Source organism: Orbicella franksi, unplaced genomic scaffold (assembly GCF_964199315.1).
Source record: "Orbicella franksi unplaced genomic scaffold, jaOrbFran1.1 SCAFFOLD_663, whole genome shotgun sequence".
Lineage (NCBI taxonomy): Eukaryota > Metazoa > Cnidaria > Anthozoa > Scleractinia > Merulinidae > Orbicella > Orbicella franksi.
The window spans coordinates 225-14,329 of NW_027670916.1; the positions used below are offsets into that span (position 1 = coordinate 225).

Sequence of the window (14,105 nt, forward strand, 5' to 3'; positions counted from 1 at the left end):
TGAAAGACTTTGAAGACAAGGACTATGAGGATGTGCTAAAGCGACCTGTGTTCTGTACAAAGCAACGGAACGAGAAAGAAGAGCTAAAGTACTTTTGTAAGTGTGAAATGGCGGTCTGCCAAACTTGTGTCACTCTAAGCCACAGTGGTCATGCTTTGGAGCACATAGAAGACGAAACTGAAAGACAAAAGATTGAAATGAAATCAATGATTGAAACACAGAAGCGTAATTTACAAGCAAAGCTGACTGCTGTTAGTAAACTTGATGAAGACTACGCGAAGATCATACAACGAGGCGAAGAGGTGAAGAGGGACGTTCAGAGGACTGTTGACAATTTAATTGTCAATATTGAAGCGAAGAAACAGACTATTTTTGCAGCGGTGGAAGACCAAACAAAGAAATCACTGGAAAGTCTAACAACCCAGAAGACCGAGATCGAGAATCAAATAGAGGTGATCAAATCAACGTTGGATAAAGCTGATAAAGTTTTGACACGAAGTGCAAACGCTGAAGTCGTTCAAGTGAAAAAGTCATTACAAACAATCTTGGAGGGAGTTGATCAAACTACTAAGCCAACTGAGCGTGACCTGAAAGATCCTCCGACGTTGGTTTTCGTGCCAAATCTAAAGATGTTGAAGACTGTAAGCACCGAAGAAATTGGAACACTGAAAATAGTGCAGCAAACTGAAGCTAGTCAATCTGTCGCTGAGGGCAAAGGACTCCAAGAAGGAACTGTTGGAGTTGAAGCACAGTTTGTTCTGACCACTAGAAACGCAGAGGGAGAGCAGTGTTACAATAAACATGACCGTGTAACGGTAGAGATGAGGGACGAACAAGGACGAGAATGCGCGACGGAAGTGCGAATAAATGACAATAAAGATGGAAGCTACAAAATCAGCTATTCACCCAAAGATCAAGGCAAATACAAAGTGACAGTAAAGGTAAACGGAGGACACGTTCTTGATAGTCCTTTTTCCATTGATGTGAAATTATTTCAGTTAAAACCTGCTTTTTCTTTTGGAAAAGAAGGTTCGTCTGTCGGAATGTTTAAGTATCCCTTTGGGGTGGCAGTGAATGCCAGGGACGAGATAGCTGTAACTGATTGTGGGAACTACAGAGTTCAAATCTTCAAGAGTGATGGAAAATACTTAAGATCGTTTGGTCGGGAAGGTAACAAAGTGGGCGAATTTAAGTATCCTTTGGGAATAACGTTTCATACAAATGGAAATATTTTCGTAGCAGACAGGGATAACCATAGTATCCAGATTTTCAGTGGGGAGGGTGAGTACGTGGGTATGTTTGGTGGGAAAGGAATCCTTGATAGTCAGCTCTCTTATCCTTGGGGTTTATCTGTAGACAGTAATGGAAACATCATTGTTGCTGATGTAGGTAACATCATGATTAAGATCTTTTCTCCTGAAGGCAAGTTTCTAACAAAGATAGGTGGGCAGGGCTCTTTTACTTGTCCTATCCACTGTGTTCAGTGTGATAGATATCTCATAGTGTCAGACTACAGTAAACACTGTATAAAGGTTTTTAATTGTAATGGAGACTTTCAGTACAAGTTTGGAAAACAGGGTAGCGGGGACGGGGAGTTTAATTATCCCCATTGTTTGTCAGTGACCAAGTCAGGACACCTGATGGTCTGTGATTCAGGTAATAATAGAATACAAGTATTTGAACTCAGTGGAAAGTTTGTTGGCAAGTTTGGAAGAAAGAGTAGTAATTTAGGAGAATTCAATTTCCCATCGTCTGTAGCAGTTCTCAGTAATGGCCGAATTGTTGTGTCTGACAAGAATAACCATCGCATCCAGATACTGGAGTGAGCACTGTACTTTATGAAAAAAGAGAAACTCTAGGACATTAATTCAAAATTCAAAATTTATTTTAGTTTTCAGTTTGTTTAATATGTGGAATTATTTTCTGTGATAAAACGTTAGAGATGCAGTGTTCACCCAATTGCTTGTGGTGTGGCTCTGTATCGGTTGAACTGTTCTATAATTGTTTTGGGGTTAGGTGGGACGGGTGGGTGGGTGACAAAAACAAATTTGTGTGGCTTGCAGTTGGATGGGAATAATACGTACATCTCTTAAGTTGTATTGTATGAATTATTTTGAAGGACAAGAAAAAACGTTTTTTTTTTGTTTACTTTACCAGTGGTTATATTATATAATAGAGTGACTAGCAAAATAAGAAAGTTATAAAACCACTTTATGGATTAATTGTTGTAATAAGAACCTCCACTATAGGAGAAAAGGCTGTTTAGGGGATTTGCCTTTTCTTAATTTAAAGAAGAAACATTTTGTTTCTCAAATTATTACTATACTCTTTGACATTTAATTGTCGTTATGATGTTTTTATAGCAAGTTTGTTTTAGGGATTAGCAGGTTATTGACAGTCAGGTATATACTGGAAAATATGTAGTACAAAGAACATTGCTTCAATGAATTTATCAAGTTACTAATTGCCTTGACGTTTGTATTTTCCTTATACTCAATAGCAGACGGTATTTGTTAGCTGCAGTGCTACAGTTAAACCCCACTTTACGAATGACCGCTTAATACGGACACCTTGAGCCTTAGTTCCTAGCTCCAAGATTTTCTGTTAGCTTGACCAGCTTAAGACAGACACCTGGATTATAGCAACACTTAGTGTACTTCTGACGGTGTTTGAGAAAACGGGGTTCGACTGTATCTGTAGGTTAAAATATATGTTTTTAAAGTGTGTATTTTTAGCTTTAGTTTATTGGAACTTTAAAGTTAACTGCTTTAATGATGAAACGTTTTGTAGAAAGAGCTGTTTGCAATGATTAAGAGCAGTAAATAGCTTGATATGAAATAATTGTAAAATCATCATTTTCTTTGATAATGTAAATAAACAAAGTGTGAGTTCAAGAAAGTTGCTCTTTGCTTTGAGTTTACTTTTTAGTTTCTTGTGTGAAAAAAGAAATTGCTAGAGATCGTAAAGAGAGGTTCATAAATTCTCCAGTACAATGGGCCGAATAAGCCTGTTTAATAAGGTTTTATCGTATTTAACTCTGTTCTTTTGTGACTACGTTATAAATTGAAAAAACTTGAGTTTGTTTTGGAGCTATGAAAACGAAATACATGATAAGTTACGAGGTCATTTGATACATGACTACGTTTCAGCTTCCTGTTAACACGAACCGTGGTCGAACAATAACTTTACCTCTTTGACTGTGTTGAGATACAGAAGAAACACTTCAAAGCAGTTACGTTAACCTTCCCCTCCCTACAAATCTCTTGCACGCTACTCTTGGCGGGTCGGCAAGGCGAGCGAGCACTAGTTTCATATTCTGCAGGGTTTCTTTTTTTCTGGTAGCGCTAAATTCATTGCGTGGAGAACTGGACTCGAGAAAGGAAATCAATGGCAATAGGTTAGATAAACTAGCGCCGTTCTTAAAGCGTTTTATGTTTCTTTCTCCGTACCTCGGTTGTGTGCTCCGCCAAGGTTTGTTTTTGGAAGCAATGCTACAATGCCTTTCGTTGTCACGATACTGTCCCACAGGAAGTTAACGCCGAAGAGCCATTTAGGGAAAGGCTAGATACAACAAGCAAGCACCGAGGAAGCGTATGATACTTGTCCAAACGAAAGAGCAATCTGACGGATTTTTCAGTAGAAGCCAACTTAAAACCAAATATTGAAAAAAGAACCCCTGGGAGTCACGCTTCAGTTTAAGTTTGTAGTTTCTAGAGCAAAGAAATATATTTTTAAGTTTTCTTTCTTGCCACGAACAATCAATGAATAGAACTCTCTTCCTGAGGATATTGTCCCGGAATGCATTGTCCGTAGATAGTTTTAAATCAAAGTGAGTTTTTAATATTCGAATGTATTAGTTTTATTTGGATTTTTTTAATTTTTTGGATATTTTATTATATTATTTTTATTTAGAGAGTTTTATTTTTATTTTTTTTTATTTTTTTAATATCCCAGTGTATTATTTTTATTTAGATTTTTAAAGCTGGTGTGATATCTCAAGCATTTTACCAAATTAACTAAGTAGAGATATAGATGTAAAGTGCGTTCCTCAGCTTTCGGCTTCTCTGTCTTCTCTTCAGTGTTTCAATCAGAATGTATACAAGTAAACATTTCCCTTGTTTTACCGCCAAAGAATAGAATCGCTTGAACAGTGACGTATGACGGCGCTAGTGTCCCTGCTCTAGTATGGTATTGTTGGGACGCCCCTAAGTTGTGTGTATGATATACAGCGCGCTCGTTTGTAAAGCCTTGGAATGAAGGATTATTAAAGCTGACCGGATCGTTTGACTGCTTGGGAGTTTTTCGCGAAATAAGTTTACTTTCTCACTAAATATCCTGGGAAAGTATTTGTCTTCTCCTCATAGCCACAAGACTGAAAAAAAAGGGTTGAACGTATCTAGATAATTGCTAGAAGGAGGAAATGAGAAACACTCCATTGAAATCATTTAATTTGTTTTTTTCTCAATCTTTAACTGAAAAGTTCTTTACTGTTGATGAGTTGACCGATACACAAGATCCTTGTCAGACCAAAAAACGCTTTTCATTCCTCCAATAGAATAACTACACGTCACATGTATATAACCATGAGGCACTGACGGTTACCGAGCCCCGAGTTAGGGGGGAGGGGTAGAGGGGAGGCCCATACGAAAAGGTCGGGGATGCTCGTCGGAAAATTTAAATTAAAGTCCAAGAGGAGATCAATCTGGGTGAAACTCTAACTTTATTGTCAGTCCCTACAAGATACCACTTAAAACGAAAGTGACAGCGTTGACGTCTTGAGGGTCTTCAAGTGCACACTTAGAAAGCTAAAAATAGCTCACTATTTCAGTGAGGTCAGCTGTTACAAACCACAACAGCTCTTAATTCAAACTTGCCACTGATTTTCAACGTCCAAAGAAAACGATTGATATCAAATTTCTCCTGACTGAGCCGCAGTATTTCTTTAAATATTTTTGAGAGAATTTGGGTTTTGGTCAAACCTTTTGAACTGTGATGATTGGGTCTAGTATTTCCATAACGTGTCTTCTTACATTAAGGAGAAATTAGGCTTTTATCACAGGCGCAGATGAAACGGAAAGATTTTAGAAGATGGATAAGATGCCATTGCCACATAAAAATTACAGTCCATAGTGACATAAGTACTTTTGATCATAACAGACTGCCAAGAAGCATTTTTCCTGTCGTGAAACATCGACGCCTTATGCCCAACCCTCCTCTTTTACCCGGGCTTGGGATCGGCTGGATGTACCCAGATTAGACTGGATATACCCAGGCACAGTCAAAAAAAAAAAATTACCAAACTAGACAAGAGAAAACTTGTAGAGAGACTCGCGGTTGAGGCAGAAGAGGCTGCTGGTAGACAAGATCTGAAGACCCTATATAGAATTAACAAAATGTTAAATAATGGTTTTAAAAACAACGATGTCCCTGTAAAAGACACAGATGGTAATGTTTTTTCGAAAGAAGCAGAAAAGCTGGCATGCTGGAAGGAACATTTTGAAAGCATTCTAAATAGGCCAGAACCTGAACAGGTAGCTGAGATTCCACCGGCAGTAGAGGACTTGGATATCTGCATAGATCCACCTACCATGGAAGAGGTGAAAGCTGCCATCAAAGTGATGAAGAGCGGGAAGGCAGGTGGAGCAGATGGAGTGACTGCAGAAATGCTCAAGGTTGAAGAAACTGAAACACCAGGCCTTTTGACGTGCATATTCAGAGAGATATGGGAGAGCGAGACGATTCCTGAAGCGTGGAAGACCGTACTCTTTGTCAAATTACCCAAAAAGGGTGATTTGGGTGACTGCAACAACTGGAGAGGTGTCACTCTACTCCCCATTACCAGCAAGGTCTTCAGCAAGATCATCCATACAAGACTGGCTGAAACACTGGATGAGTACATCAGGCAGGAACAGGCAGGTTTCCGCCCTGGACGCTCGTGCTCTGACCACATTTTCACCCTAAGGCAAATTCTAGAGCAGAGGAAAGAATGGAATGCTCCCCTGTATGCCAACTTTATTGACTTTGAGAAGGCGTTTGACGGCATTTACCGAGATTCCCTATGGAAGATATTAAGGCACTACGGGATTCCATCAAAGCTGGTAAATGTCATCAACATGCTTTGCAGTGACTTCAAGTCCCAGGTTATTTGCAACGCAGCGCTTACAGACGCCTTCAGCGTGACCACGGGTGTGAAAAAAGGGTGTATTTTCTCCCCCTTTCTATTATTCTTGGGGATCGACTGGGTTTTGAAACAAGTGACTAGTGGTGGAAGGAGAGGGATTAGATGGACATTGACCAGTGTCTTGGAATACCTTGATTATGCAGATGATATTGCGCTGCTCGCCCATCGACACCAGGACATGGAGGCAAAGACCAATGCAACTACAGCAGGGAAATTAGGCCTGAAGATCACCATTAAGAAGACAAGGCATTTGAGGATGAGTGGCAGGACCAATGAATCCATCATGGTGTATGGGGAAGTGGTAGAAGAGGTTGATCACTTTACCTACCTGGGATCTAAGGTGTCCACCAGCGGAGATGGAGAAGAAGAGATCCTAGTCCGGATTTCAAAGGCAAGCCAGGCCTTTGCCTCGCTTCGAGGCACTTGGAGATCCAAGAACATCAGCCAGAACACAAAGATCCGATTTTTCAAAAGCAATGTCTTAAGCATTCTACTTTATGGCGCAGAATCCTGGAAGATGACCAAAACCATCAGCCACAAGCTAGAAGTCTTCCAGAACAAGAGCCTTCGCACGATTCTCCGTATATACTGGCCCCAGACAATCTCAAACTGTGAGTTGCGCAGAAGAACAGGAACAGAACCAATCAAACAACAAGTCCGGCGAAAGAGATTGAAATGGATTGGTCATGTGCTGCGCATGCCACCACCAGCACTACCACGAGTTGCCCTCAGGTGGACCCCTGATGGCCGTAGAAAGAGAGACAGACCGAAAGAAACATGGGGGAGGACAGTGGAGAAAGAGATGAAGGAGAACAGCTGGACATGGGGTCACCTGGAACGACGAGCACCCGACAGAGGCCAATGGCGCACTTTGGCCGAGGCCTTATGTGTTTCAAAACACGAAGAGGATTAAGTAAGTAAGTAAGTAAGTAAGTAAGTAAGTAGGAAAGATCGACGCGTGGCGCGCGAACTAGCTCACGAGGGACGCGCGACTCGCAGATAGTCCATAGAGATTGTAAGTTCAGTTCCTCCTGACCAACGCACCCCAACAAAATGAGCTGTCCATCTTTTGCAAGTGAGAAAAACAAATGACGTCTATTCAGACAGGAAGGAATTGAAATACAGACTCCAAAGTACTAATGTTTTGTTCTGATCAATGTTTTAATGACATCTGATCAACCAGCCACATGTGTCACATTCTTAGGAATCAGTATCAGGCAAAATGACAAAGGCTCTTAAAACAACGTTCCATGATTGGTTTGAACAAGGGAAAAGATTATCATAATAAACAGCCACGATTTCAAGAAGAACTAAAAAAGAAAGTCACCAGACTTCATTGTTTCGAGCTGAGTTCCGCGAAAACCTTGCTTTACCCCCTTGTTTGTGAACACGACATGGATATCAAAACGTTGCTCCATAATCTCCGTGAAGAAGTGTCTTGCTCGGTGTGTTCCGACATATTTACAGATCCAAAACATCTGCCATGCTTACACAGTTTCTGTCTGCACTGCTTGAAACAACGGCATAGGACAAGTCATGGCTGCGACACCATTAGATGTTTAAATTGTCAAGCCCTTAGCAGAGTACCTGAAAGTGGCGATCTGAAAGATCTTCCAACCAGCTTTTATCTGAATGGCTTGATTGATGTGCTGGCAATAAAAGAGTGCAGAAGTAGTCAAGTAAGATGTGGGAACTGCGAGAAGAAAAGCTCCGAAACTTTTTATTGTTTCCATTGCTGCATATTTCACTGTCAAGAGTGCGTCACGGCACACAACATCATGCGAAGCAATAAAGATCACCGTGTTCTGGCGCTGAAAGACTTTCAAGACAAGGACTATGAGGATGTGCTAAAGCGACCTGTGTTCTGTGCAAAGCAACGGCACGAGAAAGAAGAGCTGAAGTACTTTTGTAAGAACTGTGAAACGGCCGTTTGCCAAACTTGTGTTTTGATGGATCATCCTGGTCATGCTTTGGAGCACATAGATGACGAAGCTGAAAGAGAAAAGATTGAAATCAAATCAATGATTGAAACACAGAAGCATAATTTACAAGCAAAGCTGATTGCTGTTAGTAAACTTGATGAAGACTACGCGAAGATCATACAAAGAGGCGAAGGGGTGAAGAGGGACGTTCAAAGGACTGTTGACAATTTAATTGCCAATATTGAAGCGAAGAAGCAAACTATTTTTGCAGCGGTGGAAGACCAAACAGAGAAATCACTCGAAAGTCTAACAACGCAAAAGACCGAGATCAAAAATCAAATAGAGGTGATCAAATCAATGTTGGATAAAGCTGATAAAGTTTTGACACGATGTGCAAACGCTGAAGTCGTTCAAGTGAAAAAGTCATTACAAACAATCTTGGAGGGAGTTGATCAAACTACTAAGCCAACTGAGCGTGACCTGAAAGATCTTCCGATTTTAGTTTTCGTGCCAAATCTAAAGATGTTGAAGACTGTCAAGACCGAAGAAATTGGAACACTGAAAATACTGCAGCAAACTGAAGCTAGGGACGAAGAAGGACGAGAATGCGCGACGGAGGTGGGAATAAATGACAATAAGGATGGAAGCTACAAAATCTCCTATTCACCGAAAGATCAAGGCAAATACAAAGTGACAGTAAAGGTAAACGGCAAACACGTTCTTGATAGTCCTTTTTCTATTGAGGTGAAATCATTTCAGTTAAGACCTGCTTTTTCTTTTGGAAAACGAGGTTCGTCTGTTGGAATGGTTAATTATCCCTGGGGGGTGGCAGTGAATGCCAGGGACGAGATAGCTGTAACTAATTGGGGGAACCACAGAGTTCAAATCTTCAAGAGTGATGGAAAATACTTAAGATCTTTTGGTCGGGAAGGTAACAAAGCGGGCGAATTTAAGTATCCAGCGGGAATAACTTTTCATACAAATGGAAATATTTTCGTAGCAGAGCAGGATAACCATAGGATCCAGATTTTCATTGGGGAGGGTAAGTACGCGGGTATGTTTGGTGGGAAAGGAAGCCGTGATAGTCAGTTCTCTAATCCTTGTGGTTTATCTGTAGACAGTGATGGAAATATCATTGTTGCTGATACAGGTAACAAATTAACTAAGATCTTTTCTCCTGATGGCAAGTTTCTAATGAAGGTAGGTGGGCACGGCTCTTTTACTTTTCCTTTCCACTGTGTTTAGTGTGATAGATATCTCATAGTGTCAGACTACAGTACAGATTGTATGAAAGTTTACGACAGGAATGGAAACTTTCAGTACAAGTTTGGAAAGCAGGGTGGAGGGGACGGGGAGTTTAAGTATCCCTGTTGTTTTTCAGTGAACAAGTCAGGAGACCTGATGTACTCGGCATAGGATAAAATTATTTGCATTCTTCACTCGCTGCCGGATAAATTTTCTTCCACTTATCGTTCAGTCAATTCAAGCCCGCTCATACCCCCAGGCATTGGACGAGCATTTGACATATTCTTTTCATAATGTGGCAAATACCCCACCGTGATAAAACAAAAAAATCCCCACGGTAGGGCCGTGGCAACAGAGAAAATACCCAGTATTAAAAGTTAAAGCTCAACACTTTACGTTCTTCAGTTAAGCTTATATAGAGACATTGCCGGCCCTCATGACCGTTAACGTGAGACAGCAACTTCTGTTAGAGTTTGATTATGACTGTTATTGATGTAATCAATGTTTTTATATAAAGCGTATTGAAATTGATTCAAACATGGTCAAAAGTAGTGCACACCGATCTTCACAAAGACGATGTCTGCAGAGAAAACTCATGGGAAGATGGCTTACCCCTGTTTGTTTTATATCATATAAGTTTACACATGATTGTCGTCTATCGTCTTCGCCATCGCTTCTCGACTCAATTTCGATATTCTCGCATGTGGAAGACCAACATGAATTTATAAGGGTGGTGGTAGGGCAAGAGTTAGTTTCCAGTGGGTTAAATGTCAGAAAAAGAATTTACAACTACGTTTTCTACGTAGGGTTAAATCCTTTGATGTTTATTAAAGCAGGTTTGCGCCTGTACAAAGCACTGACGTATAAGTCTTTGTTTTTGTCTCAATTGTCATATGCCCCACCCCCGGGAAGCGACCAAATGCCCCATAGTGGGGACCAACAACCTGTCAAATGCCGTAAAATGCGCCGAGGGGTGGGGCAGGAGGGGATGGGCGTGCTTAGAATTGACAGTTAAAAGGTATGAAAATTGAGTTTTGTAGCTATTTGTTGTTGTTCCGGGCTGTTCTAGTCAGTTTTTTGTTCTTTTAAACCAGAATTCTCACCATAATACTCTCCATGACTTAACAGCTAAAAAGAATGGCTCCGTTGTCGTCAGGCCTTGATTAATTTATCTGCAAAGTTATATTTAACAATTATTCGCCGAAGGCGAGGTGAACATTGGTAAATATTCACCGAGACGAAGTCGAGGTGAGTATTCACCAATGTTCACCGAGCCTGAGGCGAATAGTTGTTTTAGTATAATTTTCAGGGGTGAAACACAGAGTAACGATTAGAACAGACTGTTCGTTTTCATACACGCATGGAGCCGTAGTTTTAATAATAAGCTTACATGTAAGCTTACATCGATTGTGAATCAATTTACATATCAAGTTCGGCAGTAAAACAAACAAGCGAAACACTACGAAAAATAAATTCATCTCGTGCCTTTGTTTTATCGCTGTTGACCTCATTCACAGCTGTCATCATTGTCTAAAAATGAGTAGTTTTAGTTTGAAGAAAAATAAATTTCGGTCAATCGATCTGATCTGCTGGCGATCAATGTAACCACTGCGTTTGCGATTCTTAAAATTCCTTGATTACGAGTTCTTCAAAGGATTTTTGTTCCAAGGGTGACAGCAGTCATTTTGAAAATTCTCCCCCCTTCCAAATATCCTGGACTTGAAGTGATGTCTTTCGAATAAATGAAAATTTGATTCCGCAAATGTCCGCCATGTCTACTTGCCGAGATGGCAAAGTTGGCGAGCTTAGAATCCGGGCCTCGAAAATGTTATTATATTCACCGCCTGGAGCGGTGAATATAGCGTCATATAAGGAATCGCTCGACCAATCAGATTGCTGGAAACTTTTTGTTTAGCTTTGAAATTATACTAAACTGCTATATACGCTTGACATTTATCGTTGCTTGACGACGTTTAAAATTTGCTATTATAGTTTGACAACTTTATTCGCGGGCTTCACACGTACAACAACACCGCACATGTTTTACAATTCAACTCATCTCACACGCTCGCACGTGGCTTCTAGCAACGAGCTGGCCTGTCATTCATAACATAGTAACGCAACCCAAAATGAAAGTTCAAGAAGCGGGAGGCACATCCCCGTCCCTATTAGAGACATAATCTTTGTTGAGACAATGAACAAGTCTACTCTTCCGCTTCCTCTAATAAACAAAGTTTCGTAATCGGACTCTTGTACTCCCCGTGCTGAGTGCGCACTGTAACTGCCCGAACCAACCCATCCTGCCCAGCATGAGTGGACAAGATTCTGCTTAACGGCTATACGCCTTACGGCTAATTTGGTTCAGCAACTAAGACAACATTTTCTTCTTTGAGGTTCTGTTTTATCGCTTGTCGCTTCTTCCATGTTTCTGTCAGGCTAGGAAGGTACTCCCCGGTAAAACGTCTGCAGAAGAAATTATATATAGCTAGCGCATGGGACTGTCGCCACATCTTTGTCGAGTTGATCGCTCTGTCACTAACTTCAGCATCTTTATAAGTCGGATTCGCCCCCAACAACAAAAAAATGCCTTGGCGTTAACTCTTCAATGTCCTCTGCATCATTGGATACTTGAATAATCGGTCGACTGTTTAGTATCCCTTCTGTCTCGACAAGTGCAGTTCTCAGTACTACTTTGAAAACAGTCCTGTGTTTCAGAGTGGCTTTCAGCGTTTTCTTTTTGCACTTTCCTAGTCCCTCCCATGTTCGTTCAAAGTGCGGGGCGCTAGGCAGCTGAAATTTCCATTTGGTCTTTTTATGCCCACAATAGTTTAATACAATACATTTCCGCAACTCATTATTTGCACCGACAAAGTTCGTTCCATTACCACTGTGGATGCTCTGCGGTCATCCACGTCGAGCAATGAATCTCTTAAATACTATAATGAAATGATCTTTTGAAAAATGATCCACAATTCAAGTTCAAGGTGACACGGCCTAGTACTCATGCAAGTGAACAAAGACGCCGTACAAAGTAATTTTACTACGTCTTTCCTTAACTAACGTAGGTCCAAAAAGTCAACTCAAGTGTTCCTAAACACCATTCCTGGCTCAAGTTGCCACTCTCACAGACTTCCCATTTGCTGCTCTTGAGTCTTTACTGTCTGGCGATAACAGTAGTTACACTTGAACGACGCGTTTCGCACCTCCTGGCGGCCATGGATGATCCAATACTCTTGCCTAATTTGATTGTGCAAGGGCTCAGGTGGCGAGTGGTGGCCCATCTCCAGAAACTGTATCTCTTCGCTGAATGACTCAACTTGCGCCCTCTTTACAATTTAATCCTGAGAAGTTCTCATTTCTTTCGACTTAAGTAAACCTAGTAGACTGGGTTCCACCTTAGCTTTTCTATTGTGTGCGAGTCGCATCACATAAACTGTAATTCGTCTTAGTTTGATCAGTGACGAATACTTCATCCACCTCTAACAGGACCTCATTTTCCTGAGCTGCTCCAACCCATCTTCCCTACCTCTTCTCACTCACGTCGTCTTTCTCGCAGGATACTTTGACTCTATTTTCCGGCCAGAATTCTGCTGACTTGTACAGGAAATTGGGTATATTATTGTATCGAAAGCCCAATCCAAGCTCTGTAGGACTTAGCTCTCGGGTGATGCCATCTGCAGGATTAGCGTCTGTCGCATATAACTCCAACTCACAGCCTGAGTCACGCAATGCCATCACTTGTTGTTTTCCTTTTTCTCGAAAGACAAAAATGGGAAGTACTGCAACGAAAGTAGGACCACCAGTCACAAAACCCTGTGTGCGCTGATTGGCGATACCCCTTCTGTGGCTCCACAGCCTGACGTGGTGAGGAGTCTTCGTTTTCCAGAACTGGACTGGTGCTAAATCATTCTCAACTTCAGGCACTCTTTCTGATTCACGGGTTGCTTTTGCTTGTTTAATAAATTTCAAGTCGACTTTATGTACGAGGGTATGATGACGCATGTCACAGTTCTGAACTCTTCATTTATTTCTACTATAACATTTACTCAGACGATGACCAGGTAATAGACATTATAAGTATAGTTTGTGTTTCTCAACAACTTTCTCCTTTTTGCTAGGCAACATTCCCTCAAAACGTTTGCACTCTTGCTAAGCGTGATTAGTAGACTGGTGAATTGGGCACTTCTTTGTTCCATAACTGGTGCCTAGAGATTCTCCTGTGGCTCCTGCAGATAGCCCAGATTGAGATTTGTCTACTGGCTTACCCCTATCGCCTTTAGAAGTATCTGGACGCTTCCACTTCTTCTCCGGCATCCTCCGCTGCTTGGACTCACTGATTTTTGCCTCTTTTTCCAGCTAATTTACAATGAATTCTACGTTTATATTTTTGGTTTTTCTTCATCAAACTCGGCCCATAAACCACAAAGGCGGGCAGAAAATTTAGCTAAGGTTGCCTCGGGGACTTGAGAGTAAAGCTCATGAAGGAAGTTGAACTCCTTGAAAATGCCTATCAATCTTGAAGCTATTTCTTGATACGGGCTGATCTGCACACTGACTTCTTTCACTATGGTCGGAAATTGATCTATGCGCTTCTTCGCAGCTAACTCAACTATGTCTACATGGCCAAACCGCTCCTCGAACACAGCTCAGGCCTGCTCGTATGAATCTAATAATTCCTTTATATGTAACCTAATTTTAATGTAACTTTTTTCTAGTTTTACTTAGTTGTTATTTATTTATTTATTTATTTATTTTTT

General features: G+C 41.0%; 2 protein-coding genes and 1 pseudogene across 2 annotated transcripts; 2 read left to right on the forward strand and 1 right to left on the reverse strand.

Moving 5' to 3' along the window:
* Positions 1-629: 629 nt before the first annotated feature.
* On the forward strand, positions 630-2,400 carry LOC145476095 (uncharacterized). The gene is made up of 2 exons (XM_081455339.1): positions 630-773; positions 822-2,400. The coding sequence occupies exons 1-2, from the start codon at positions 630-632 to the stop codon at positions 1,824-1,826; spliced, it is 1,149 nt and encodes a 382-aa protein (XP_081311465.1). The 3' UTR covers positions 1,827-2,400.
* A 5,175-nt stretch (positions 2,401-7,575) lies between these two features.
* LOC145476096 (E3 ubiquitin-protein ligase TRIM71-like) lies at positions 7,576-9,477 on the forward strand. Its single transcript, XM_081455340.1, has one exon. It carries the CDS (start codon positions 7,576-7,578, stop codon positions 9,346-9,348), a length of 1,773 nt encoding a protein of 590 aa, XP_081311466.1. The 3' UTR covers positions 9,349-9,477.
* Positions 9,478-10,894: 1,417 nt separating this feature from the next.
* Positions 10,895-13,717, reverse strand: LOC145476094 (uncharacterized; annotated as a pseudogene).
* Positions 13,718-14,105: the final 388 nt, after the last annotated feature.